Raw genomic sequence first — 27,804 nt, forward strand, 5'->3', positions numbered from 1 at the left:
GGGGGGTCTACTTTTCACTCACCAGCATTAGTGGTAGAGCTGACTAAAGGAGGTGGCCCAGATGCACGTTGGGTAGTGATGGGGGAAACAGTGGCCTTCTGGACTCCTGTCACTGGATAACGCAGAAAAAAGTATTAAGAAATATAACTAACTGGTAGCTTAAAAAGGAGGAGGGATAACTAGGGATGAGAAAATTTAGCAGAGAGGCTTAATTCAAATACTGGACTGAACTCAATGCTAAGGTTGTTATTTAGCTAAATGTTTGTGAAAATCTGGTAATCCACACAATCTTATTGGGTGAAGGTGAAAACATTCCCTTCTGAAGTTCTAAAGTGACTTTTGTGTGCGCTGTTCATCTTCATACATCGCTACAGTATTAACAGACAATGGACCATTTTTTTTTACCCGGGAATTTTCGTTAATGTGACTGGCACCTTAAGACTGAGCAATAAAGAGCAGCTGTGTTTTACCTTGCACATCATCATCATCTTCTGTCAGATCTATCACAGAACCTTTGGGCCGCCCGGTCTGTAGAGAGAAGAGTAAAATTTAGTACAAAACTGCACTTTGACAAAAGTGGTATTTGCAATTACATTTTAAACTACATTATTTACAATGAGACATTGCTTACCTGAGAGGGTGTTTTCGGTGTTGAGGCCTGGTTATCTGTTTAAAATGAGAGATTAATGATTATATTATGAAACAGCCCATACAATTTTCAAACATACATTACATAATACTATATAATAAATAAAAGCAATGTGAGGATAATCACAAAAAAAAAAAAAAAAAAAAAGAACATACATGAGACAGACAGCAAGTACTTAACTAAAATAATGAAAATTCACTGCTACATTTAAAGGGATAGTTCACACAAAAACAACAATTCTGTCACTAATTACTCACCCTCATTTCGTTCTAAACCCGTAAGACCTTTGTTCATCTTCAGAACACAGATTTAGATATTTTTTATGAAATCCGAGAGCTTTCTGACCCTGCATAGACAGCAGTTCACGGCCCAGAAAGGTAGTAAAGACATCATTAAAACAGTCCATGTGACATCAGTGATTCAACCATAATGTTATGATGCTACAAGAATACTTTTCATGCGTAAAGGGAAAAAAAATAATGACTCGTAGCTTCATAATATTACAGCTGAACCACTGATGTCACATGGACTATTTTAATGATGTCCTTACTACCTTTCTGGGCCGTGAACTACTGTCTATGCAGGGTCAGAAAGCTCTCGGATTTCATCAAAAACATTTTTGTGTTGCAAAGATGAACGAAGGTCTTACGGGTTTGGAACGGCATGAGGGCGAGTAATTAATGACAGAATTTTCCATTTTTGGGTGAACTATCCCTTTAAATTTCATTTCAATGCATTTAAATAATGTGGTATTATTCCATGCTTTAAATATTCAATAACTTTGTGTTATATCCCTCAAAAAGAAAAACCCAACAAAATTACAAAAAATAAAGCACTTTCCATTTAGCTGATATTTTAAAAGGTGGCCACATGATAGACATTCTGTTATACCTGTCTTTGAGGCCAGCGCGGAAGCCGACGGTGGACCAGCTGCAGCTGCCGCTGATCCTGTCGCCGCAGGTCCCGTGGTTCCTGGAGAAGAGGCCGCTGTACTCACTCCCACAACAGCAGCACACTGTGTAGGTGTTCGGGCTGTAGTCACAGATATCCCTGTACTGGGTGAACTAACGGTCCCTGTGCCACCCGGATACACGGCTCTCGCTAACGACACCGCCGGAGCTGACGAGGTCGAGGAAGACGAAACAACGCTGCCTGCTGGCTTTTGAAGGATGAAGGTGGTAGCAGGTGTAGTCATCTTTGCCTTATTGTTGCTACTAACCGTAGATAATGACGACACCGGTATTAAACCGACACCACTGGCAGTATTAACCAATGCCCCACTTTGCCCATTTGCCATCGCTAAAGGCAGCTGAATCAAAAGAGGCTGAATAGACACTGACTGACCCCCTGAAGTTGCTGGGGTGTTAGTCATGACCCCTGTATTGGGTCCAGTCTTTAGTAGTAGGGTGCCTGTCTGAGACTGGCCAGGCAAAGAGGTGGACGAGGGAGTGGAGCTTGTTGTTGTGGAAATGATCTGTAGAATGGGTGCAGGAGAAGCTAGCGCGGAGGAGGTTGGTGTAGTCAGTGTGGACAGAGGTTTGGCCTGGGCTGGGATTGCTGAAAGAAAAAGAATGTTTGAGTTTAATAAAACATTACTTTCAGAGTTAAAACGAGAACTAGAATTAATAGAAATGAGAATTAAATTAATAAAAAGCTCACCAGTTGTATTAGAACCAGTGGCTGGACTGGACAGTTTGGGATCCATTGTGGTTTTAACAGTACTGTAAAAGAACAGAAATGGTAGGGAAGCATTAAAATAATGGCAATAGCACAAGCATTTCAAATATTATTTGCTAAAGCTTTTTGAATTACAAACTGCAGCACTAATATGTGCAGTTTTAACAAATTAGTCTGTGTAGTCTGCGTCTACAAGGTTTTTGTGGCTAGCTAGCTCTTTGTTCAACTTCAACCGATGTGGAAAAAGGATGGTGAACTGAACGGCCCTTAAAACTGGCCAACCATCTATACACAGAAAACGCATGCTTGCATTCAATTGTGTTTTCTATTGTTTTTCTATGTAAACCTACACTAGAGGTACATATTTGACAACTGAATGAGTGTCTTTTTATTATTTTAATAATTTTGAAAAATAAAAAAAATGATTGTAATGTTTTGCAATAGAGGAGGAGCATGATCTTGTGAGGATATTTTTACCGTTGCGGTGTAGTCATGTTGGTTGCATTGTTGGCCTGAGCAGCAGCGGCGGCAGCATGAGCCTGATTAACAGGAAACAAAGTGCATTTTAATGAAACATTCAAAAGCACATTTCGCTTGCAATCAATCACTAAAAAGGGTATTGTATTTATGGATAAAGACCATTAATGTCTTGTATCTTTATTCCATAAACTCCCATAATGTTTTTCACTAAACCACTTTGACCAAATCACACAATAATTAAATTGTTTTACCTCTTGAGTTCTCTTTGAGTTCTCCGAGGCCTGATTAGCAGCACCAAACTTTTTGGCCAGCCGGGAAATCTTAGCCTAACATGAAAACACAAAGTTTTGTTGATGTTAAGTATCAGGTTTCACAGTCCCATTCTATTAACTATTGTAAGATGTATAATAGTAATAATTCTTGTATTTGAAAACTTCAAAACTCACCTGTAGTGTGTTAATATGCTGCATTGTATTCTGTTGTTTGGTTGCGTTGTCAATCTTCTCCACTTTCTCTTTCAGCTCTTTTATGCTTCGGTCAAATACAGTCAACTGCAGCACCCGTAACCGTTCCTCGACTAACTGCTGTACCATCTAATAAGAAGAGAGCGAGAAAAAGAATAAATAACGTCTTATGTCTGAGCTTTGTTACAGAAGACCTTCGGATGTCTATCATGAATGTTATATACCACTATCCATTATTACAGACAAATTACAGAGAATTCCCAAAACTCCAAAAAAAAAAAAAAAAAAGAATTCCGACAAGTGAGAACCAATGTGTGTTGCTCTCGTGTGAAACCGGTACAGTTGAGCTGTTTACCATATTGCATGGGCTCTATGTATGTGTGTTATCAATGTTTCTATGTATATAAAATCCTAAATTAAAGCAATAGTGTCTTCTTCAGAACACCCTCTTCATTTGTGTTTCAATGATGGCATTTCGTCTTCTAAATGTATTGTTTTACAAGTAAATGACAGAATGTGAATGTTTTTGGTGAACTATCCCATAAAGAATCACTTACTGTAATCACATATCTCTGCATCTCATTTCATGTTATATGAAAATGTGCCGTTGTATATGGTATGTGACTAAATGCTGTATAGAGATATGAGGATTTAGAAAAAACTAATAAGACGCATAACAAACCTTCTCCAGTTTATGCCGGCTCCCAGCATTGGCTGTAATTTTCAGCTCTATCTGAGCCTCCAGCTCTTCGCCGTCCAGCCTTGCTCGTTTTCCGTCTCTCTCGTCCTTGATTTCTTTGTCATCTTCATCTTTCTCCTCGGACAACGATCTCTTTGTACCAGCAGAGGCACTGTTGTCTGCTGTTGAGTAGAAACAAAGGAAGGGTTTAGACTTTAAATGCAGAGCTACTAGTGTAAGTAATGTTAGCTCACATGCTAAACTTCATGTCAATACTATTGAGCTATAACAAATATCTCAAAGCAACAGCAATTGTAGAGCAAACCATTTTGAGTCTATAGAGTAAGTTTAAAGGCATAGTTCAACCTTCAACAAATTAATTTCATTTTGTCATCCACATTGTTCCAAAACAGTTTTGAGTTTTCTACGGTAAAACACAAAATATATTGAAAAATGTTGCTATTGACAATTTTTGTCAATACAATAAGTTAATGCGGTCAAACGTTTTTAACCCCTTCGAATTTCAACGTTCCTCAAAAGTCGTGATCCACTTAAAGCAAGTCATACAGGTTTGGAACGACTTGGTGACAGTTTTAATTTTGGGGTAAACTATCCCTCTGCTTAATGACTGCAAAATAATTCAGAATTCTCTCAAAATTACTAGTTGATCTGTAATTGCTTGAGAAGTCTATTACAAGAATATGAACGGGAAAAGCTTATATTTTACTTCTGATTTTTAAGTATTTACAGAATAGCATTTTTACGGTCTCTGCAAATACGTTGTACAGGAATGAATGGGAGAAATTTAATATCTGACCTCCCTGAACTAACAGACTGACCAGTAGTTTGCAGGCAGGTTGAGTTTCTAGAAATTCTCACCTCCTGCATTCTCAGAAGTGCCTTTTTCATCTTTTTGGTCCTCTTTCTCATCGTCTACATTCATCTTCTCCCCACTACTGTCTTTCTTTTCATCTTTTTCTGCTTGGATTTCATCCTCTTCGCTCAAGCACAGAAATCCTTCTTTAACCTCTGGATCACAGTGCAACCCAGAGGGGGAAGCAGAAAGAGAAGAGGAGGAACTTTTATTGCTTGTCTCCTTTTTCTCTTCTGTGGCCACAAGGGGGTCGTCAATATCCAGAGAAGGTGAGGTAGTTTGTGTGTTGGGTGGAGAAGGAGATCGAGAGAGGGTGAAAGATGGAGAAGGGGAACAGTGAGCTGAATCAGGGGCAGGTGACATCAAGTCGGCCTCTTTACAATTCGGGTCTTTCTCCTTGACTTTCTCTTTCTCCTTTTCGGTGTGGGCGCCATTGACCAGTGGTGTCTGAGGTGGAGAGGAGGAAGATGAGTAAGAGGCGGAGCTGGAGGTGGCGGCTGCCAAGGTGTTGTGCAGAGCTTCCAGTTGCTGCCGATCGCTCATCTTCATCGTTTTCCGTGCACGAAAGATTTTCTTCTGAGGTTCCTCTGGTACAGCTACTTCCATTTTCACCTGCGTAAAAACAGTGGGAGGATATGGTCAAACAAATGTTATATCCTAAACAGGCTAGTTAGATAACTCCATCCAGTACTCAACACATCTGATTAATCTGAGCAAGTACAAGTGCCTTTACTGAAGTGTGACCACAAGGTGTCACTGTCACTCATCTAAACGCCACTTCCTGCTGTTCTAGAATTTTCTCTTGGCCTCGATCACATTACCTTTCTTTAACTGGAACAATACCATAACTAAAACCCTGGACTAAGACTTTGGCTTAACTACTACCTAAAAAAAATTGCCAGAATAAAAGTACTAAACTGATCTGTTTAGATACCCACACTATAAGTCTGAGCTGAAGCCCCTCTCTGATTAACAAGTCCACAAAGCACCTTGCATCTGTAAAAAGTAAGTAGTTGAACCTAACGAAAACCAATAACCTTCCTCAGTTCAATTGACATAACTAGTGAGTTGGTAGGGCGTAACAGTCAGCAGTGCATGTGATTTCAGAACACAGAGAGGGAGAGCAGACTTTGTGTCCTCCCCCTCAAGCTGATTGGTGCAATTCTTAGCCAATAAGAGCAGCACTCTACAGAATCTGCTAGCGACAAGAGGAGTTCATTATATAATGCAGATTTTCAAAGCTACTATAGTACTTAAACTAGACTAGTACTTCTGTCTCAGTGTTAATCACAATAAGACATTAGTTTGTCTTACCAGGCTTCTGTGATGTCTCGTATTTTCCTGTTCATGGATTTGGCAGCCAATCGCTTGAGGATCCTAAAAAAAAAAATATAGAAATATTAGGTTTGAAATGTAGTTAGAAATTCATTTGCACTCATTTCTGCTACATGAATTAGATGTATTTAACTATTAGTTCTTCAACTCGAAACCAGATCCAAACATCCTTCAGTTCCTTTTTAGTACAGCTCCCTCATGTTTTAATTAATAAGTTGTACTCAAAATGTTACGTAACCATAACCCAGTAGTTTTATCGTAACGCATGAGCACTGGCATATTCTTGATTATCTAGTAATGTAGTCGACATACTTCCTTAGTTCTATGTGCATGGCTTACAGTACAATGCATGCTGAATCTGCAGCCAGATGTTATGACAAAGATCACATATAATAAACTCATTGCAAGCGATGCAGAAATAATGTTTTATATCATCTATAGAGAGAAACAAAGAACTTGAGCAAACAGCTAAAGAAACCTCAAAACTGGTGCCATCCTGTAAATACAAGTAGATTATATTATTACATTCAGAAAACGAATCAGTGCACACAATATGTGGTACAGAATTATATTGCGATTTGTGATTTTGGTAAGTCAAGGGAATATTATTTAAAACATATTCGCAAGGTATTTAAAAATAAATTACGGTATGTTGGTGTTCTCTTTCTGTGCTCATTAAGAGACTCTCAAAGCTAAAACAGTACACAAAGAATAGCCACCTGGCATAGTTCTTAATTATAAATATATATATATATATAGTCAAGTCTGAAACTAGTGGTACTCTTGCATCAAATGCTAAAACTGTTCTGAAAATGACACCTCTCAGCCAAGACCAAACAGAGATCAATCAAAGTACAGTAAAGCTCAACTAAATATTTACAATAAGGAGTTTCCTATATTTCTTAGTACTCCCATGAATAAGAGTTGCTAGTATTGAATTTAACTTGCTATTAGCATCAAAGCACCTTCCTGGATCCAAACAATTAATCGGTCTTGATTTCATTCTAATGCTGCCCATCAACTTTACTTTAGTTATTCTCATCTCATCTTCTTAGTTTTACTACACATCCAATAACAATATAGAGCTGCAAGCATAAACCCAGAGGACGCCGCATTGCTGCTGCACTGCTACATTAACAATCATCCTTGCAGGTGTGAATGACGTGGCTTCTATATATACCAAAATCTCGTCCTCCTAGGCCATTTGCAACACCTTTAACTTCCTGTCAACAGCCAATCCTTTGAGGTCAGGTATCCATGACAACCACGAAAAAGACTTTTACGTAAATTCAATTGAAGATTTTATAGCTTTTGACTAATTTGCCATCCTAAACACCACAAACTGCTGAGTGAAGAGCAAGACAGGTGACTAGATTGTACTAGACACAAAAGGCGGCGTCAAGTTTTTCATATTCCAACATGTCATCAACCCAAAAAGAACAGACAAATAAATGTGTGACAAAAACTAAACACTAATAAAATGCATCTCTGCATTCCTCCATCTCCCCAGTTTTATGTCCATAAATGGGACATTCATTTTAGAAAATGGCTGATAGCTTCTGGAAAGCTTGTTCTTCTAATGTTGATCACCGCGCACAGGCTCACTGTGGCCCTCCCCCACCCCATCTGTAAACATAGACGCTGAGGTTGCCGCTCAATGCAAAATGGTCGCCAGAGCTGCGGTATAAAGCCAGGCTCAGGTCTACAATACTCCTCCTGAAGCTCAGACCTGAATCCATAGAATCTGTACTCACTTTCAACCGAAGCTGGTTTCAGAAACATAACCTCTTGCAGATTGCTAATAAAGAACTGTACGTAAAATAACAGAACACGGTACTGCAACTTGAAAACAAGTTACAAGGTCGATATCTGCCTGATACCTGAAATAATTTTGGATAAGCGAACAAAAGTGATTCAGATAAGCAACCTTTAAATCTAAAATAAGTAAATCACAAAAGCTCCTAGTGAAAAACATTAAATATGAAAAGATCCTAAAGACGAAACTTCCTAACGCGAAAACCCCAAGCATTAACGGAATTTCCAAGTCGAACGCAAAATAGACAATCCCAACAATGTCAGAATTGCTAAATTTTCACTAACAGCCAAAACAAACGCAACATTAAAAAAATTCGCAAAAATACGAGCGTCCATGAAAATACGAAAACATGAAAAATCGGTTAGAATTAGTGTTAAAAAAAATAAAACATCCACCAAAAAGTCCATTAATCTTGAGTAAACACTACTAAATATGAGGGTGAATTAAAAAAAACAATTGTCTTCAAGAACCGAAACAGCTCGAAAACAACCTTGAGGTGTAGTCTTCAGGAGTAGGCCTTGATTAGTAGCGAGCGCGAAAACAGGAGCATGCCTAGTTCCCAACTAGCTCAAAGCGCACACAACACAGAAAAGAGGAACAGAGAGAGACAGAGAGAACAGGAGGGGGAAGGGATCTCGTGTGGAGAGGCGGAGCACATTCTTTTTAAGGTGTTGGCTGTAACCAGAATAAAAAAAATAAATAAAAAAAAACAGTGTAGCTACACACAATTGTAGCGTTACAACTAACAGTATGTCATATGAAACAAAAGGTCACTTTTTGACTCATGATGAGACTGAGATGATTCATCACCTCTTATAAGCTCACTGATCCACCAGTGGTATTCTAAAACCTATGATTGAAGAAAGTGTTCCAAAATATGACATTCAACCAAAAAAAACTTTAGAAATCAGAGGAAAATAAAGAATAAAGAACAAAAGCCTCAGCAGCAAGAAAGAAAAACTGCCATGTGCTGAAAAGCAAAAACGGCCCCCTCCCCCACTGCTGCAGGCACAGAGAAAACAGGGTGGAAAATTACTGCGATGTGGATCATACCATTATAACAGAAGAGGGGTGTCTCACGTGCACCGCTATGGGTCAACACAAGAGGGCGCAGAGCAAAACTGAATCTGCTCTGCATTTTAAAATAGTGACAATTTGTCTATATGCAGTCCATATTTAGCAAAGAGCATGAATCTCTATACTGCACAAACATCTTTGCTACTGCACAGAACAGGATTATAATGAGGTGAAAGGTCAAAATGCTGTCACATGCAAATGTAAACAACTTGACAACAAAATAAGCTATGGTCGCAATTTCAAATGTACAATGTCAGACAATTAAGCATGTTCAGCATATCTGATCACTTGAGTCTCAGCTCACTAACATTTCACACCATTGTGTAGAAATTTGAACTATGTAAAATCAAATCTAATAGCATGAAAGCGCATAACTTATTCTACTTAAATTTTGGATTTTCTTTTGAGTTATTCCCAAAGGCAAGTCGATTAAATGGGAACAAATCCCTAATGTTCTATTCATTGTTTTCCTAGTAAAGGGTCATTTGTAAAACTAGCCTGAAAACCAGACTAAATGTCCCCCAACTGCGTTTTATTAGACGTAGCTGTTAGTGTATGTGCTCCAACACATTTAACTCTAGAGTTCATGCGGGGCGATGCACATTCTAATCCAGCTCATGACATTGTTCGATCTCCTGTTTTCCCCATCCTTTCCTGTCATCTCTCTACTGTGCCTATAAATAAAAGTCACAAGAAGGGCATTAAAAAAGCCTACATTCAGTCCATGAGAACAAAGCAGAGAACCTTCCTTATCTAAACAAATCAATTCTAGTTCAAATGACTGTCAATTTTCAGACAAGTCCTAAATTAAAACAGAAAAATATTAGCACAACTGATTTTACAGATCTCGTAAAACCCTTATGACATTTAGGTTGCAACTGACTGAGTTCCTAACAGACAGTAAATACTGACGAGTTTCCACATACAGAGGTCTGACACAGTTTCCCAACCAGACGCTACACGACCAAAACGCTCTTCTACATTAATCTGCGCTTCTGTCCTAGTCATGACAAGCGTCACTGCATTTTGTCTGTCTCTTGGTTTCCATTTTTATGCGTATCATCGGGTAGCTCTGCTCCTTTTTTAGAAACATCTGATATTAAAAATCCCTCAAGATCCACAAGGATATTAAGAAAAAGGATGCTGTCTGGAAAAGCAGCATGGAAGTCTTGAAAACACAAGGTTTGTGTTCTTAGAGTTACGACATTTAGGAGTATTGTGCAAATACGTCGCAAGGTCAAGAGAATGTGCAAACCGAGAAAAGCACATACTAATATGATTAGATGATTTTTACTTTCAGAGTGGACAGAAAGATCGTTTGGCGTTGAAATCTAGTTGTGCAAACCAGATACGTGTCAACTGCACAGAGCTTGTCAATGTCCCCTTTGTGCCAACAAAGTGTATAATGCTTTCAGTTGTTTATACTGTTAAAGAGTTGTATTCTCACACCAAGCATGGACAAAGTTTCAAACAACTATTTGGACGTATGACAAGTATTTCTGTGGCAAAAATCGTACTTCCGGGTTTGTACAAGTTTCTGAGAGTTTTTTCGATCGTGGCTCTTCATGACGTAGACGAGGGTGGAACTCCTTATATGGGCATTTCTCCCGGAAGAACATGCCTGCGCACGTATCGACCAGAGTGAGAGCGAGATCGCACCCATCAACGCGCTTCATTCGGCGGCAGCTCTGCACGGGACTTGCTCGGGAAGAATGTCTCCAATCCAAAGAAGTGTGTTTTTGGTTGTAAGGGAAAGATAACTTTGTTCAGCTTCCTAAAGAACCCAGCATTTTGTAAACTGTGGATACAGTTTGTTTTTCAGGGGCAGCAACGGAGTTTCACAAGTGTGTTTGTTGACGTTTTATAAATGAGGCCCAGTTCGACGTTGGATAGACAAAGTTTCAAACAACTATTTGGACGTATGACAAGTATTTCTGTGCCAAAAATCGTACTTCCGGGTTTGTACAAGTTTCTGAGAGTTTTTTCGATCGTGGCTCTTCATGACGTAGACGAGGGTGGAACTCCTTATATGGGCATTTCTCCCGGAAGAACATGCCTGCGCACGTATCGACCAGAGTGAGAGCGAGATCGCACCCATCAACGCGCTTCATTCGGCGGCAGCTCTGCACGGGACTTGCTCGGGAAGAATGTCTCCAATCCAAAGAAGTGTGTTTTTGGTTGTAAGGGAAAGATAACTTTGTTCAGCTTCCTAAAGAACCCAGCATTTTGTAAACTGTGGATACAGTTTGTTTTTCAGGGGCAGCAACGGAGTTTCACAAGTGTGTTTGTTGACGTTTTATAAATGAGGCCCAGTTCGACGTTGGATTTGCACATCGCTTGATACTGAAAGATGGAGTGGTCCCAGTTATAAAAGATCCCGGTCATGATTCAGAACTGCAGATGGTAAGTGAAACGGCATCAAATGTCTGTTTTGTTGGCATTCGGCACCCAAGCGCTCGTCACTCTTTAGCTCCGCCCACGGCACGCCTCCAGGGGCTCGGCTTTTTCCGGAGAGAATCGTGAAATTGTATCTTTCTTTTATAAATATGATCAAATTAAAGACTTTTTGGAGATATGAAGGATGTCGTACTACTCTATAGGTACTCAAGATTAACATGAGATTGGGTGAAACTGTGTGTGTTATGGCCCCTTTAAATTTTACTGGGGGTAAAATGCATGCAGTGAGAACACTCACTCTCCCCCACTGCTGAAGAATGTGCAGTCATAATGGTAAAAGACAACAGGCATGGATCGTACGATAACTAAAAGAGGTGTGGGGATGCAGAACTTTGAATAGAAGCAAGTCAGTGACAGCTAAAAATAATTCAAATCAATTAAATTAATGTAATATTATACCGATGTTCCTAATGTCTGATGAAGGCCTTGAATGTGGCTGAACACTAAGATTTTTATTTGAAAATCTGAAGCTCTACATTTTCATATGGAGGAAGTGTGGCGCCTTTTTATGAAGTATTGTCACATGGGAATTAAAAACAAAAATGAGCATAATACTCCAACTGCAGCTATGATGAGAACAATAAAGAAACTGTATGCTATCAGGGTGTAAAACGAGATTTATTCTTCTCTATTGTTTTCATTGCTCTCTATGGTTTTGCACAAGCTTTAGCTACTTCAGTACTACATATTTTAAACTGCTATAACTTCTCTGGCATTTTTAATTTCTTGTTACAGCACTGCTAATATTGTTGGGTACATATGATGTATATTAGCTTGTTTTATTCTAATTAAATGTATTAGCATGAGCTATTTTAATAAAATATTTTTATTCCAGTTAACTATTTTGTTCACAAGACCCTAACATTTGTTAAAAATTCATTCGTCCAGCTTTATGAAACATCTGTTTTAATAAGACCAAACCACATTTCATAAAGCATTAGTTACACACCTAATGCTCATCCTTTGCTCTTTATTATACTATATTAGCACCAAATAAACTCCCTTCATTAGTGAAAAAGGGGAATTTATTCTGAACAAAATCACTTAAAACCACATCATGCTTTAATAGCGAATTCCTAAGTAGGTTCGCCAGTTCCTATGAGAATGTAGTGCAGTACAAGTGCAGACGACCCGCAACGGAATATCTAATATTTACAGTGCCACTGGTGAAATAATAACACCTGAATCCATCTTAAAACCCTGTCACAACAACTGTTGGTATAAAAACAGCTTCCTCTAGCAACTACTTTATGCACAGCCAGCTAATAAAAGACACGACCGGCAGCAACAGGCTGAAACCAGTTGAGACGAGTTTACACCTCATAGATCTCTCTCTCATGTGTCTAAAAACACTTGGAGGTTTCTGGTAAAGCGATTAAACTCTAATCAGCAAATTAAGTGGTCAATTTTACTTTTATAAAATGAACTGTTTTTTCTGTTTCCTATTTACACTTCGCTCAATAACACTTTGAAAACCCTAAAAAAAATAAAAAAATAAAAATAAAAGTAGTTCATGTGCGTGAAATAGAAAATATTCCAGGCAATGGAGCTTAAACTCCTCTCGAATGAGAGGAACCAAACACGGCACGACAGCAGGAAAGCGTGCACACATTGCAGCTAGACTTACAGCGAGATTGCTTTAAGAGCCCCTCCTCCACTCTGCCATTTTACACTTGCAGCTCTGCACTGCAGTAACACAAAATGGCCACCAGCTCGGCTGCTGACAAGCTAAAAAACTGAAGTTGCACTATACATGTGACGTAAACCAGAATAGGCGATACAATTTAAATGAAGTGGCTTGATTTTACAAGTAGTCTCATTAAGCCAGCTTGCACACATCCGTTAGACCAGTGTTTCTCAACCCTGGTCCTGGGCACCCCCCAGTCTCCCTAATCAAACACACCTGATTCAACTCATTAGCTCATTAAAAGAAACTCCAGGACCTGAAATGGGTGTCAGATAAGGGAAACATACAAAATGTGCAGTGTTGGGGGGCGCCCAGGACCAGGGTTGAGAAACACTGCGTTAGACTCTCTCTGGTTCCTAACATTGAAGTTGTTGTTTTTTCGCAGAAAAGCCGGCTTTCAATCCATCCTCATGAAGGTTGTGAAATTTCATCAGGGTGTCTTCTATCAAACAAGGCTTTGGGTCTCACAATATAATCTGATGTGGTAACACAGAGGTGGCCTTGATTTTTTTCTGTCTTCTGGGAAGTGTAAAGATGTCTTCTTTCGCTTCATTCTGGTGCACCGGAGTTCTTCGCTTTTATAGGTACTCTTCAACCCATGCAGGTGAGGTGTTCTTCGTCTTCAACGCCTTGTACTTGACGAGTCAGTTACAGGACAGCAGCAACATCTCTAGACATTTATGCATGGGTAGGCTAATCTATTATATCTAAGAAAGTTATCATTCAGAAGTGTTAGATTATAAAAACACTGATACTGTTAACAGAAAAGGCCCAAGTATGTTAGCTCTACCACAAGGGTGCTCAATCCTACTGAAGATTTACCTTTGTGCAGATTTGGTTTTGAAGATTCTGATTGGTTCCAAAAAAGGACCTGAACCAGCTAATCATGCTCCTCAGGATCACCTGTAAATTTACCACAGGTGAGTTAAAAGAGGATGGACCTAAAAGGAAAATCTCAGGACTGAGTACCCCTGAACCACATTACATCTTCCCAAAAAAACTGGTTAACAACCAACATACACTTAAGAAATAATGTAAGACACTCAGCAATATCATGTAGCTAAATATGCAACGTCTTAAAAAAAAGACGTCTTTTCCGCTAATGAAAAAATAAATAAAAATAAAAAAAATCGCAAACACACGTCTCACTGCGATAAATCATACATTTAGAGCAAACAAGTAAAACAAACCACACATTCACACAAAGATTCTAATGAAAAGAAACAAAAGCACAGGAAGACAGAGAGCTTGGAGCTTACACTGCTATCCTCAAATGCAGGCCACCTTCTGCTTGGAGGAGAAATCTGCAAGCGTGACTAGCCTCCGTGCGATCAAGAGCCTAGCAGTAAAACGGAGCAGAAGTGGGGGAGGGGCAGGGCCAAGGCTGTACCATGGATTTTACAGGGGTGCTACTTTTATTTTAATGTTAATAAATATTAAATACACTACTACAGTGTTTGACACTGACAAATGAGCTGTACTATGTATATACACTAAAGACTGAATCATAGATTTCTCTTAGCAACTCTTTTTTTTTATTCTGGGTTTACTTTTAGATTTTTCTTTCTAAATTAGCTTGGAAAAACGTTTTGACTTGTTTTGAAACTGAAAAACATACATTAGCTGAAACATCAAAACTAGCTGAAGTTAGTTCTAAAGCAGTCACACTGCAGTGAAGCTCCACCCTCTAGCTGCAAAGTAACATGGCAGAGCAGACAATGGAAAATTACTGGGGAGTACGGACCATACCACTGTAAGGACAGAGGGGGAGACACTGCTAACTTGGACGTTGCAACTGTCCGAGTTCCAAACAGACACTAACTACAGGTCATTTCCTTCTGAGGTCCAACTAATCAGAGGGTTTTTATGTCTGCCAAACAGCAGTGAGGTGTTCCAATCAGAGCCAACACGGAGCGAAAATATTAACACTGTAATTTTTTTTATTTAAAATAAAAACAATAAAATAATTTGGGATACGAGCCTGTAATGCAGCGGTTCTCAAGTGTAGCCCATGATTAGTCGTGACTCAAGCACGTCTAGGCACCTTACCTCAAGAAGCACAAAAAGAGTACATGGAGGGGGAGGGGAGCATTGGTTGGACTCTACCATGTTTGTGCTTGTCTTTTTTATAAAATACTTTATCTTCTACAATAGAAAAAACAACATTACTACATTTACTAAACCCTGGCCATTATATCTTTCAGAAACAACATGAAACAAAGCTGTCCTCAGTGACCAGATCAGTCTGCAAGACCTTGCCATGACTAAACAGGTCAAGACGCACTCAACAAAACAACTGCAGTCTTTCTATTAAATTATGCATTGTCAGAAAAGGGCACAAAAATAAAGATGTATAGAACTCCCCAAAAAAAAAAGGTCAAATATTAGTGAGGATAAATATCATGAAAGTGAGAAAACACTCTACCCTCCCCCACTGCTGCATAGCATGCAGTCAGAACTGTAGAACGTAATAGGCAATTAATGTACGATTTCTAAACAGAGGGGTGTGAACATTCATGATCCTTTGCATACAAGGAAGAACATGTTAAAACTGCCTACATTTAAATACAATCGCAATTAAATTATAGTGTCTCACTGGATTCACAGATTATATCTGCTTATATCTGAGTGGAGGCATATGCAAACCTTCATCTCAAACACTTGGAATTTGGCAATTCCTGTGTAGCACTTGCTGTCAGAACCGCTATTCAGATTGGTCACCACATTGGTTTCAAAAATCAGAATCCAGCTTTAGGAACGAGTTCTGAGCCTTTATAGCCATTTCAGTAGTACGAATTTACAAAAGGTATTCATTTAAAATCTCAGTAAATATCGGCCTAAATTCTTATTAATTTCTGAATTTTGTTCTTCATACAAGTTTAGGACACAGTGGCTACATTTACATGCAACTAGGGTTGTGCAAAAAAAATCTAATGTGATTTTTGACAAGCGACACAAAATTGAATCGCCTGCGATTTTGAGTAGCTTGTCAGTGAACTACTGCTCTGTGTAGTAAATGCCACTCCATCTGAAAGCACGTGCTGGAGATTTACTACTAATCACAGGAGCGGCTTTACTGATGAGATGCGCATGAAAATCGCATTTGATTTTTTGCACAGCCCTACATGCAACCAAATAATCCGTTTGTAATCGGATTGACGGCTCATTCGGACTAAAAAGCCTTCATGTAAACACCTTAATTGATCCGATTGAGCTCGACCGGAATAAAATTTATCGGATTGAAGGGGGTGGTTTATTCCTTTTCTAATACGATTGAGAGTGCATGTAAACACTTGATCGGATTGAACCCCGAAACTGAAAAGACTGCGCATGTGCAATGATGCAGAAATAGCGTAATGACGTATGACGCACGGAATGAGCGGCTGTTCTTTTTGAATAAAGTGTTGTATAAATGCGTGTCCTGTCGTTATAAAACTCTCCTTTCACTCGGCAACTGTGAAGTGGAGCAGGACAACCTCCCACCAGTCCTTGTTTTGGATTCTCATCCACAGGCAACCCGTTTTGGGTGCGGGGAGGGGCATTTTTACTGAGTGATAAATATGAGCAGCACGGCATTTATCCATAAATGGATAAATATTAATTCTGCTGTTAAAAACAAATAAAGAAACCGTGTAGGAGAGTGGTTATTATGTGCAAACAGTGAGAAACTATATATTTGTGCAGTGTGCACATGTAAAAAAAAAAATAATAATTCCGTTTTGAAGCTTGTGACATAAACTCGCACATCAACCCGATCACTTTATTTTGCATTCATAAACATTACATTCAGATTCATTAATCTGAATGAATTCAGTCCGATTGAACCAAAAATTGTGCATGTAAACGTAGCCAGTGTAACCAAAGGCTTGGTGTTTTTTGATTTCTCTGGATGAAGCCCCACATGCTTATTTTACCCTGCATAAGTAGCCACAGATTTTTCTGCACCGCTAATCAGAGGCAGCGACACGCTGCTGCTGCTGAATCTGCAGCAGGAAAAAATATAGTTGAGCTGAGTTTTGAGCTCGCAATCTGAACTGAATGTGATGAGAAAGACCAAGAACTGTGAAACACAAATACTATAAAGAGACTAAATAGACATCTTTCTACTTCATGGTTCCCGCTGACTGCAAGGGAAACATTGCCATGTAATTTGTGAACAAATGACAATGTGCTGGTTCTTTTTACTGAATCAAACAGTTGTTTCAAACTTGAATTATCGGGTTGAATCAGTCTAATGACTCACTCGATGAATTAACATCTGACTTTATGACTCTTTATGACTTTGTCATTTTAGTCATGTCCAACTCAGAATTAACAGAAAATGGAATCGACTTAGACTTCACATGACATACAATAATAAGGCATCTCAGCTACTGGAGCTGGTGCCAGCTCATTCACTCACTCACTAGTATTGTACATTAGCCTGGTGATTACAGTTTACCATTTTTAAACTCAAAACTATCAACTATCGATCAAACTATCAAAATCTTTGCCTTTGAAAAGTGGCCAATGGAATTTTATTTTTAAAGGATATTCATCATTGCTGTTGGGATTATATTTGTCCTAAGAAACCAGTGTATGTGCTCATTGAGCTGTCGACACAGTAACCATGAATAATCTAAACTGCTGATCCAGCTACACAAAAACATTAATGATTAAATAAGAAAAAAATCAAAAAGGGAAACTACGGCAATGTGCAGGCTAATCTCTCTACTTTAAAAGCAGCTATTCGGGTCAGTTATATTGTTAGCAATCCAAATAATTTTTTTTCTTATTTGTCACTTGGGCATAACATAAAACACAGACATAATACACTGCAGAAATAAGCAACATAAACTAAATATTTCATTTAATCAATATTTAATTTATATGTATTTATTTTTTTTAATTTGGTATTGAGGGACTGCTAATATTTTTGGTGGTTCCTTAAGCATTTGCATTTAATAAAATATTACAAATTCTTAAATGCATTTTAGTAGTAGTAGTATATTTTTATTTAATGCCATGTCAGCATCTTAGGCTATTTTCATGGCAAAAAACTATTTAAAAAATACAAGTATAACAAATACAATAAAAACCAGCAAACAAACACAAGTTATATTACACAAGATGTTTTACATTAACATGATAATTCTAAAACTTCTTCTGGCAAAATTATACTAAACTCTTTAAGTGAGTTCACTTCATAAAAGAGTTTTCTACATACATTAAAAGCGGGAGAGTCCAATAAAATATGTTTGACAGAAAGGGGAATCTTGCAGAACATGCATCGAGTAGGGTCTTCTAAATGCATTTTAAAACAGATTAAAACTGTATTTACAATGACAGCTGAGACACCGCTGCAAAATTATTTGCTGTCAACATGAAAAACAAGATTTGCTAAGATCCTACCCCAATCTTGACTGAGAAGGAACACCCAAGCAAAAAACACGGATACCCAGTGGAATATACCATTTTTTAATTACAGGGCAACACAAACATTAAGAGGAGCTAATCCATGCCAAAAATTTAATTCTAAGTAGTATTAGAGAGGGTTGCTTGTGAAATGGGTACAAACATAACCGGAATTATTTTTAAAAACTAATAATTAAAACTAGCTCCTTTAGAAAAAAAAAAAAACTGCTTTCCTCTTGTAATGCTACTGTATGCACAGCCAGCTAATCACAGATGCGACCTGCAGAAACTAGCTGAAACCGGTTCAGACTGGCTTAGCTGTGGGTTGTATGTCATAGATCTCTCTCGTGCGTCGGTCTAAACTGGGTTTCTGGTAACATATGCAAACTAACTACAGGATCAAGCTACCAGATTTAATTTTATACTGAACTCATCTAGAATCTCCTTGTTGTGTAATGTATTACTACTTTTAAAAACAGAATTATCATACAAGCGCATTAAATCCATGAAAACATTTAATGGATTTAAAGCTTAAAATACTTCTAGAATGACTGGAACCAAACACGGCACAACAACAGTAAACCGTGCACACTGCAGCTACCACTCAGAGCCAGACTTACAGCGAGGACTCTTTAAGAGCCCTTCCCCCACTCTGCCATTTTACACTCGCAGCTCTGCACTGCAATAACACAAAATGGCCACCAGCTCGGCTGTGTTGAACAAATCACAGGAAGAAATTTCTAAATTAAAATAAAGCGGCTCAGGTTCAGGGCTGCTTGATGTAGTGTTTAGCTTGCATGTAGCATGTTTCTTCACATCTGACTTTTCTGGTTCCCCATGTCAAGATATGTCCAGTAGTTTGTCCATACAAGAGCTGAAATTTCTTGCTTTTAAAATTGAATTGCAATGTTCAGTCGCACTGGATTATCAAGGTTCTACAGAGAGAACACTGTGTTCAGTCATTCAAGCCTTGTCATCCCACCAAATGACGTGACATTATAGAGTCTTTTGTCTTCTGGATAACAAAGATGGTTTCCATTGACGCGTCAGGTGTGGGCTGCTCCTGGGATTCTTCAAATCATAAGTCTTCCGGCTTTGCTTCATCCTTCTGCATTGGAGCACTTTTAAAGGGTTGTCTCTTCAATCCATGCAGGCGTTCCTCACCTTCAACACCTTGTGCTCAACAAGTGACAGTTATGGAGTAGCAGCAATGTCTCTGGACATTAACTGCTCTGTTGGTCACGCGGCATCAAAAATACGGTTATAATATCTGAAAAAGTCACGTCCTAACCCGTTGAATACACCACTTAGAAGTGGCACGTCACATCAAAACTTAATCACCCTCATTATAACCAACAAAGCCATCTATATTGAAAGCACATGATCCCTTCGGTTATCGAAAGCACCATATTTTTTGTATGAGGTGATACACAGCTATTCCACTTGTTCCCATGTCCGTCCTAAATAAAATTATTTTATTCATTAATATGAATTGTATTTTAATAACGTCTGAACCTTGCTGGGTTAAATTTTCTAGTCTCTTCTCTTTTTTTCCTCACTATAGTTCTGTTCAAAATAATAGCAGAAAGTGAAGAAAGTTATATTAGGCTGTAAAAAATAGCAGGTGCAGTTGAACCACTGACGGCAGGTGGACTATTCTTATGATGTTTTTCATACTTTTCTGGACCATGACGGTGTAATTTACTTGGCAGTCAATGGGACAGTCACAAGCCTCCTGGTTTTCATCCAAAATATCTTAAATTGTGTTCCGAAGACGAACGAAGCTCTTACGGGTTTGGAACGACATGGGGGTAAGTGATTAATGACAACATTTTCATTTTGGGGTGGAGTAACCCTTTAATCTTGTTGGTCTGGAACCAAGATGCTTCTTGCTTACTGGTGTGTTTGGGGTCGTTGTCTTGTTGAAACACCCATTTCAAGGGCATTTCCTTTTCGGCATAAGGCAACATGACCTCTAAGTATTTTGATGTACTCAAACTGATCCATGGTATGCAATAAATAGGCCCAACACCATAAAAACATCCCCATATCATGATGCTTCCGCCACCATGCTTCACTCTCTTCACAGTGTACTGTGGCTTGAATTCAGTGTTTGGGGGTCGTCTGACAAACTGTCTGCGGCCCCTAGACCCAAAAAGAAAAATCTTGCTTTCATCAGTCCACAAAATATTGCGCCATTTTTCTTTAGGCCAGTCAATGCGTTCTTTGGCAAATTGTAACCTCTTCAGCACATGTCATTTCTCAACAATGGGACTTTGTGGGGGCTTCTTTCCGATAGCTTGGCTTCTTCTAATTGTTACAGTACTCACAGGTAACTTTAGACTTTCTTTGATCACCCTGGAGCTGATCATTGGCTGAGCCTTCTCTATTTTGGCCATTCTTCAATCCATTCGAATGGTAGTTTTCCGTTTTCTTCCACATCTTTCTGGTTTTGATTGCCATTTTAAAGCATTTTATATCATTTTAGCTGAGCAGCCTATCATTTTCTGCCCTTCTTTATACGTTTTCCCCTCTCTAGTCAACTTTTTAAATCAAAGTATGCTGTTCTTCTGAACAATGTCTGGAACGACCCATTTTACTCAGATTTTCAGAGAGAAATGCACAGAACAACATTTGCTGCCTTCATCCTTAAATAAGGGCCATTTGTTTGACAAGTTTTTTTTCACTGAATGAATAACCTCACTGATTGAACTCCACACTGCTATTATTTTGAACACGCCCTTTTCAATTAATAATTCAATTACACAGAATCAGCAGCATGCATGTCATGACTGTTGGGTCTGTTGGTTATATAGAACTCTACTACACCTACTAGTAAAATATTTGCCATGTAGAAATATAATTTCTACCAAAAACAGTGATTGATCTGGTTAGGGATGTTGGACTGCTATTATTTTGAACACAACTGTATATGTACACAGCTGAAACAACATTAACAATGTCATTTTTTTTCACCATTTAAAAATAACACGGATCAAATTTTATATCTGTGGTTATCATTGCAAGTATTTTTTTTATTGTTACTTTACTAAAAACTAGTTTCGAGTTTACAGCTAATTGATCCATAGTTAGCAATAATATAATAATTAATACAATTTTAAAGTGATGCACAGCTTTACTGCTTTTAGTACAGAAAAGCTGTAACACAGGGGTGCTCAATTCTAGGGGTGCTCCGATCAGGATTTCTGAGGCCGATCACAGAAAGCAGTATCTGCTGATACCGATCTTATTTTTTATCATTTATAACTACTTATAGTGATACTCCAATCAGGATTTTTAGACATTAATTCAGGGCCTGAATTTCATTTTTGAAAATGGGGGGAATTCCCCTCTTAGATGTCTCTTGTGAGAGGGGAAGCAGCACGGACTGTGCTTTCACACGAGTCTGCTACTGATCTGTGGCGGTTTACCACAAACACAACATTTATCCATTATTTTGATTTCAAATCCAAACATTGTCACTGAAAATGCTTTTTCAGCATTGCAATTCTTTTTTTGTACACTGTACAGTTATACAATTACTGACATGTTTAAACAATAAATATAAGCAACACATTATTCAATGCTTTTTACTTTTGCATTTATTTCTAGATTTATATTTTAAGTTGCTCAAGCAAGTGGCAAAACATTTAAACTACTTTTCTTCCATCATCACAAACTTACCATTGACAGAAATAGTCAGCTCTACTGCCTTTTACTTTGCATTTAAATCTTTATTACAAGCAATCCTGCCGTTCATAAAGAAATTTGTTTTTCTACCTCCACGAATGGCATCTATTATTGCCTTCATCTAAAAGTGCTCTTTCCCTTTAAACCTAGCCAAAAAGCCATATGTGTTGACTGTGAAACACAGTAGAATTTAATAATATGCATTTATGGTGTATTTACTACATTTTTGTGTCAATCCATGTTCATATTTACTGCAAACAATGCACTGTTACTTTAATTCAGCGCTTGCAGCACAGCAATACACTCGGTGTGGAAACTATCTCTGCACTGCTGCAGATGCACCAATCCCGAACGCACTACCGGACTGCAACCATGTGCAGTGTAAACGCGGAAAAAATACGCACCGCACCACGTATGCACTGCAAACGGAGTAATGTGAACCTGGTGTTATGTGTGTGTGCTGCGAGTGTGCGGTCTCCAGGACAGCGCGCGAGCGCTGAATGGTTAAACACTGGCAACAATTAAAAAGTAATGCAATTTATAGACTTCAGTGACACTGCCTCGACTGTGCAAGTGACAATTCCTGCGTCAACTGTGCAGCTCGCTTATAGACAGACGCGAAATGTGGTGATTTGAAGCCATTTGCATATTTTGAGAGAGAAAGAGAGAGAGCGCGTGCGGTGATTCACTCACGTTGTTTGTGAAATTACGTCTCACAAAAGGTTTTCAATATACCTTGTACCTCACCTTCAGCATTATAATTATTTCACCCGTGCCGGTCAGAGACTTGCCAAACCTCTCATAGCAGCGTCATCAGCTTGAGATCGGCCTTTTAGAGAGCGCCGATCCATCATCCCAACGTGATCATCGGCCAATAGTGATCGGTAGCCGATCAATCGGAGCACCTCTACTCAATTCCACTCAGTCCTTTGAGTAGGCTAGAGTTTATTTCGACCTCTAAACAAGTTCACAAGGCAGCTAATCAAGGACCTCAGGATCTTGTAAATTACCAGCAGGTGTGCTAAGGGGGGTTGGACCGAACCGCTGCTGAAATGAAACTCTCCAGAAGTAAGATTAAGTACACGTGAAACGCATCTTCCAAAATCAATTGATTAAAAACCAATCTACTGCTTTCAGTACAGGCTAACAAAGTCATTACATAGCTAAATGTGGCTAACACTTTCACGCTAATGCCAAGTAAACCGCAAGCACCCCACTCACTGTGTTAATATTACATTTAGTTAATTTAATATATTTTGTATTGTTATATAAATACTTTCACATAAAGAAACTAATGAGAAGACAAACATGGACAGGAAGACAGAGCTGGGAGCTTACACTGCTATCCTCAAATAGGAGTAGAAATCTGCAAGCGTGACTAACCTCTGTGCGATCAAGAGCCTAGCAGTAAAGCTGAGCAGATGTGGGGGAGGGGCAGGGCTATGGCTGTACCATGGATTGCTACTATTTAATTCTACTAATTTCTATCAATAAATACACTAGCAAACTTTGCACTGAAAAACTAGTAGTACTGTGTGCATAAACCTAACTGCAAGAGATAAAAACAACAACAAGTGTTACAAAGAAAATAACTTTAATTCATTAATTTTTTTCAGGTTCTACTTGTTTTCTTACTAAATGCTGTGAAACAGAATTGAAACTGATAACTGTTCCAATATAAATCAGGTCTCAAAATATCAAACTAGCTGAAATTAGTTCTAGAGCACAGTCACACTGCAGTGTAGCTCCACCCTCTTGCTACTCAGCAGAGCAGACAATGGAAAATTACTGGGAGAGTTTGGATCATACCATTATAAGGACTGAGAGGGGGAGACACTGCTAATTTGGACGTTGCAACTGCCTGAGTTCCAAACAGGTATCAACTACTTGTCATTTCCATCTGGGGTCCACTTACTCAGAGGTCCGACATATCCGCCAATTAGCATTGAGGTGATCAGCATCTTCTCTAATTAGTGCCCCTCAACTTTAACGAACATATGCACGAGTCAGTAATGCAGCGGTTCTCAGGTTCTCAAGAGTAGCTCATGATTAGTCGTGAGAGAACTCAAGCATGTCTACCTTAAGGAGCACACAAATAGTACATGGAAGGGGGAGGGGAGCATAGCTTGGACTCTAACATGTTTGCAGAGGCGTCTTTAAAACATGTTGCCTTCTACACCAATAAACAATATCCTCGGGACCCCTACTGTATCCTGCAAAACCAGACTGACACAATAAACTGTCAGTGATCAGAATAGCCTGCAAGACCTCTACATGTTTAAACAAACTGTTGTGTTTCCAAGTACGAAAATACAAAGTATAAGATAAGTACTTAAATATTAGTGAGGGTAAAAATCATGGAAGTGAGAACACTCACCCCTCCCCCACTGCTCCAGAATGAGCACAGTCAAAATGGCAGATGGACAGGCACGGATTGTACTATTATTTAAAAAGGGGTGTGGTGACAACTTCCTTTAAATGGAAGAACGAACATGACAGCTATTTAAAATCTCCACCATTAGCATCCAGGCCGTTGGAACGCTACAAAATCTTACTGTGAATATAAACACATTCTCTTAACTCAGACAGACTATGCAAAAATGCTAAAGAAGTCAAAAATCAAGCTCTTCCCAAATGCTAATACATTAGCAAAGCAATTCTCCATGCAACATTAAGCGTGCAATGCATCCAGCGGTTTGATATTTTTGGCTACCTTTCTGGATGAATGCTCACATGCATGCTTTACCTTGCACAGGTAGCCACAGTGTTTTCTGCACTGCTAATTAGAAACAACAATGCACCTCTGCTGAATCTACAGCACTACAAAGGATTTTTTTTACCAAGCTATGAGCTTGCAGTCTAAATTGAATGATGGCAGAGGAAAATATGCATAGGCACTCCTCACTTTACAGAACTGCATGACCAAACATTGCTCGTTAAATAAATATTTAAAAAGGTGTTATTTTATCATTTCTATATTTGAGGTTAACAGCAGCTATTACTTTAAGTGAGTTGTTACGAGTGCCTTTGTCACTTGAAAATAAAATAAAACCTGGACTTAATACATTAGTTATGATGAGCAACACTTAATAAAATGTTGTATATCATCAGGGTGTAAAATGAAATTGCATACACTTACAAGATCAAAGCTGCTGCTAAATTAGGAAACAACTATTGAGGCCAGAATTATGACGTTTTTTAGGTTATGGAGAATAATAATATCTACTGCTCTCTATTCCCCATGCACTAGCTTTAGCTTCATACGTTTAATATTGTTGTACCTGTGTTCTATTCTTTAAATAAATATTACGATAATTAAGTCTATTTTTTAAATTTGGTTATTTAGGCCAATATAAGCTGCTCTCACTAAAAGTACCTGTTGAATGAATAAATATACATGTAATGTAAGTGCTTTGATATTTCCTAGTGCATTACAAAAAATTCAATTTTGTTCATTTTTTAGTCTTAAAATCTTAGAATTCAATACAGATTTCTAAAACTGCATATAATAAAAATTGCCTAGAGACATAGCTGAAATTAAATCTGCTGCTAACAACCAAACCCCCACCCCAGTCCTGACTGAGACCGAAGACAACTAGGAAGAAACATACATGTCTGGAAGTGGAATATACCATTTTCTAAATTTCAGGGGAGCAGAAGCATTTGGAGCTAAACCATGACAAAGATAAAATCCAAGATATATTAAAACTTAGAACTGTTGGTTAAATAGTTTACAATCTATAAAAAAAAAAATCATCAACAAATGTACAAGAAAACAGCTATCATTTTTCCACGCTACTGTATGCTCAGCCAGCTACTCACAGATATGACTGGCAGACACTGGCTGAAACCAGTTTAGACTAGTTCATTTACTGGCTGTCACTGAGCCCTCGTGTATCGGCCAGAGTTTGAAGGTTTCTGGTCAAATATACAAAAACTAACCAACTATCTGATCTACCATATTAAAATGTAATTATAAAATGTGACAAATTTTACAATGACCAATTCTGAGCAATAACACGCTATTACTGTGAAAACCCACAACATTTTAAAACAGGTACATGAAATGGAACAACATTTCATTATCTAGAGCCTAAAATTCCAATAGAATGACTAGATCCAAACACGGCACAGCGGCAGTGAAGCATGCACACTGCAGCTACCACTCAGAGCCAGACTTCAGCAAAGTCTCTTTAAGAGCCCCTCCCCCATTCTGCCATTTCAGACTTTGCACTGCAATAACACAAAATGGCCACCAGCTCAGCTTCTAGCAAGGCCAACAGTAGCAACTGCAGTGTTTCTGTGAATTAAGAGTGAAGAAACAAAACATACAAAGTGTCTTGATCTCAAAGATTGTGTAATTTAATCCACAGATTGAATTAATCTAGCACATTTATTATTCTCAGGTCAAGGTCATCTGTGGGTTTTTGTTTGTTTTAAAAATATTTAATAATAATTAATACCGTTCCACCATCAAGGTTACACCACTTCAAGACAAGGCACAGTGTTTTTCAAAGACTGAAGCTGGTTCACCCCACAACCTAATCTGATGTTGTTTTTTTCTGCCTCTTCATCCTCTATAGAACTACTGACTGTTGTTGCTGAAAGCTTGCTCACTAATTATGAAAACAGCTTGACAGATTCAACGGCCTCTCCTTTTCCATCTTGTATTCTGAAGCCTCATTCTGACAGCAATTTAACGTGAAGCTCACCGAAATAAGGACAAAAAGACAGAGCAAATATAATCATAAAAAGACTGAATTAAGATGCAACTGCATTTTGTGAGTTGTTGCAGAGCAAAAATGCTGTTGCGCAAGTACGCATTGCATTTACAGTGTTGCCACAAGGGGTGCTAAAGCAGACATTAGTGTAAACTAGAACAGCAACAAATAATTATTTTGGTAGTCGATTAATCTAATGATTGGTAGACCGGTTAATCAGCTAATCATTAGAGGTCGACCGATATGGGTTTTTCTCAGGCTGATACTGATAGTTAGAAAACAGGGCAGCCAATGGCCGATATATGATGCCGATTTTTTTGGGCTGATATGTTTGGCCGATTTTTTTGCCATAGCATCGTTAGCTGAAGCTGTGTGTGGACAAGGCGCTCCTGGGGCCTGTTTCAAAAAGGAGGTTCAACCAACTCGGCGTTAAAGGGGTCATATGATGTTGCTAAAAATAACATTATGTTGTATATTTGGTGTAAAGAAATGTGCGGTTTAAGGTTCAAAAAACAAATTTTCCACATACTGTACATTATTGTTTCTCCTCTATGCCTCGCCTTTCTGAAACGCGTCGATTTTTACAAAGCTCATCAGTCTGAAAAGCAAGGTGTGCTGTGATTGGCCAGCTATCCAGTGCGTTGTGATTGGCCGAATACCTCAAGCGTGAGACGGAAATGTTACGCCCCTTACCATACTGTGATTCCATGTCCTGGCCAGAGCGACTAGACAAAAACATTAAAACCCATTATAAACGAGGTATTTGTTGGAGCCAGAGGGGACATAATTCCAAGATTATAATGA

At 38.6% G+C, this 27,804-nt stretch overlaps 1 protein-coding gene and 1 long non-coding RNA gene across 2 annotated transcripts in view; one reads left to right on the forward strand and one right to left on the reverse strand.

The window, feature by feature from the left end:
* The window catches only part of LOC107552463 (activating transcription factor 7-interacting protein 1-like), a 23,625-nt gene extending 575 nt beyond the window's left edge, over positions 1-23,050 (reverse strand). The window contains exons 1-12 of the mRNA XM_016234350.1: positions 23,027-23,050; positions 6,138-6,200; positions 4,829-5,435; positions 3,953-4,131; positions 3,253-3,399; positions 3,058-3,132; positions 2,804-2,865; positions 2,309-2,370; positions 1,541-2,206; positions 632-666; positions 471-528; positions 23-112 (exon numbers count right to left, since the gene is read on the reverse strand). Coding sequence (XP_016089836.1) covers positions 23-112; positions 471-528; positions 632-666; positions 1,541-2,206; positions 2,309-2,370; positions 2,804-2,865; positions 3,058-3,132; positions 3,253-3,399; positions 3,953-4,131; positions 4,829-5,435; positions 6,138-6,200; positions 23,027-23,035 — 2,053 coding nt within the window. The 5' untranslated portion in view covers positions 23,036-23,050. The remainder of the gene's footprint in view (positions 1-22; positions 113-470; positions 529-631; positions 667-1,540; positions 2,207-2,308; positions 2,371-2,803; positions 2,866-3,057; positions 3,133-3,252; positions 3,400-3,952; positions 4,132-4,828; positions 5,436-6,137; positions 6,201-23,026) is intronic.
* Positions 13,487-15,555, forward strand: LOC107551924 (uncharacterized). Its single transcript, XR_001604825.1, has 3 exons — positions 13,487-13,883; positions 14,028-14,115; positions 15,400-15,555. It is a non-coding gene; the product is annotated as an uncharacterized lncRNA (long non-coding RNA).
* Positions 23,051-27,804: the final 4,754 nt, after the last annotated feature.

Source organism: Sinocyclocheilus grahami, unplaced genomic scaffold (genome assembly GCF_001515645.1).
Source record: "Sinocyclocheilus grahami isolate Dianchi unplaced genomic scaffold, SAMN03320097.WGS_v1.1 scaffold17.1, whole genome shotgun sequence".
In the NCBI taxonomy this organism is placed as follows: domain Eukaryota; kingdom Metazoa; phylum Chordata; class Actinopteri; order Cypriniformes; family Cyprinidae; genus Sinocyclocheilus; species Sinocyclocheilus grahami.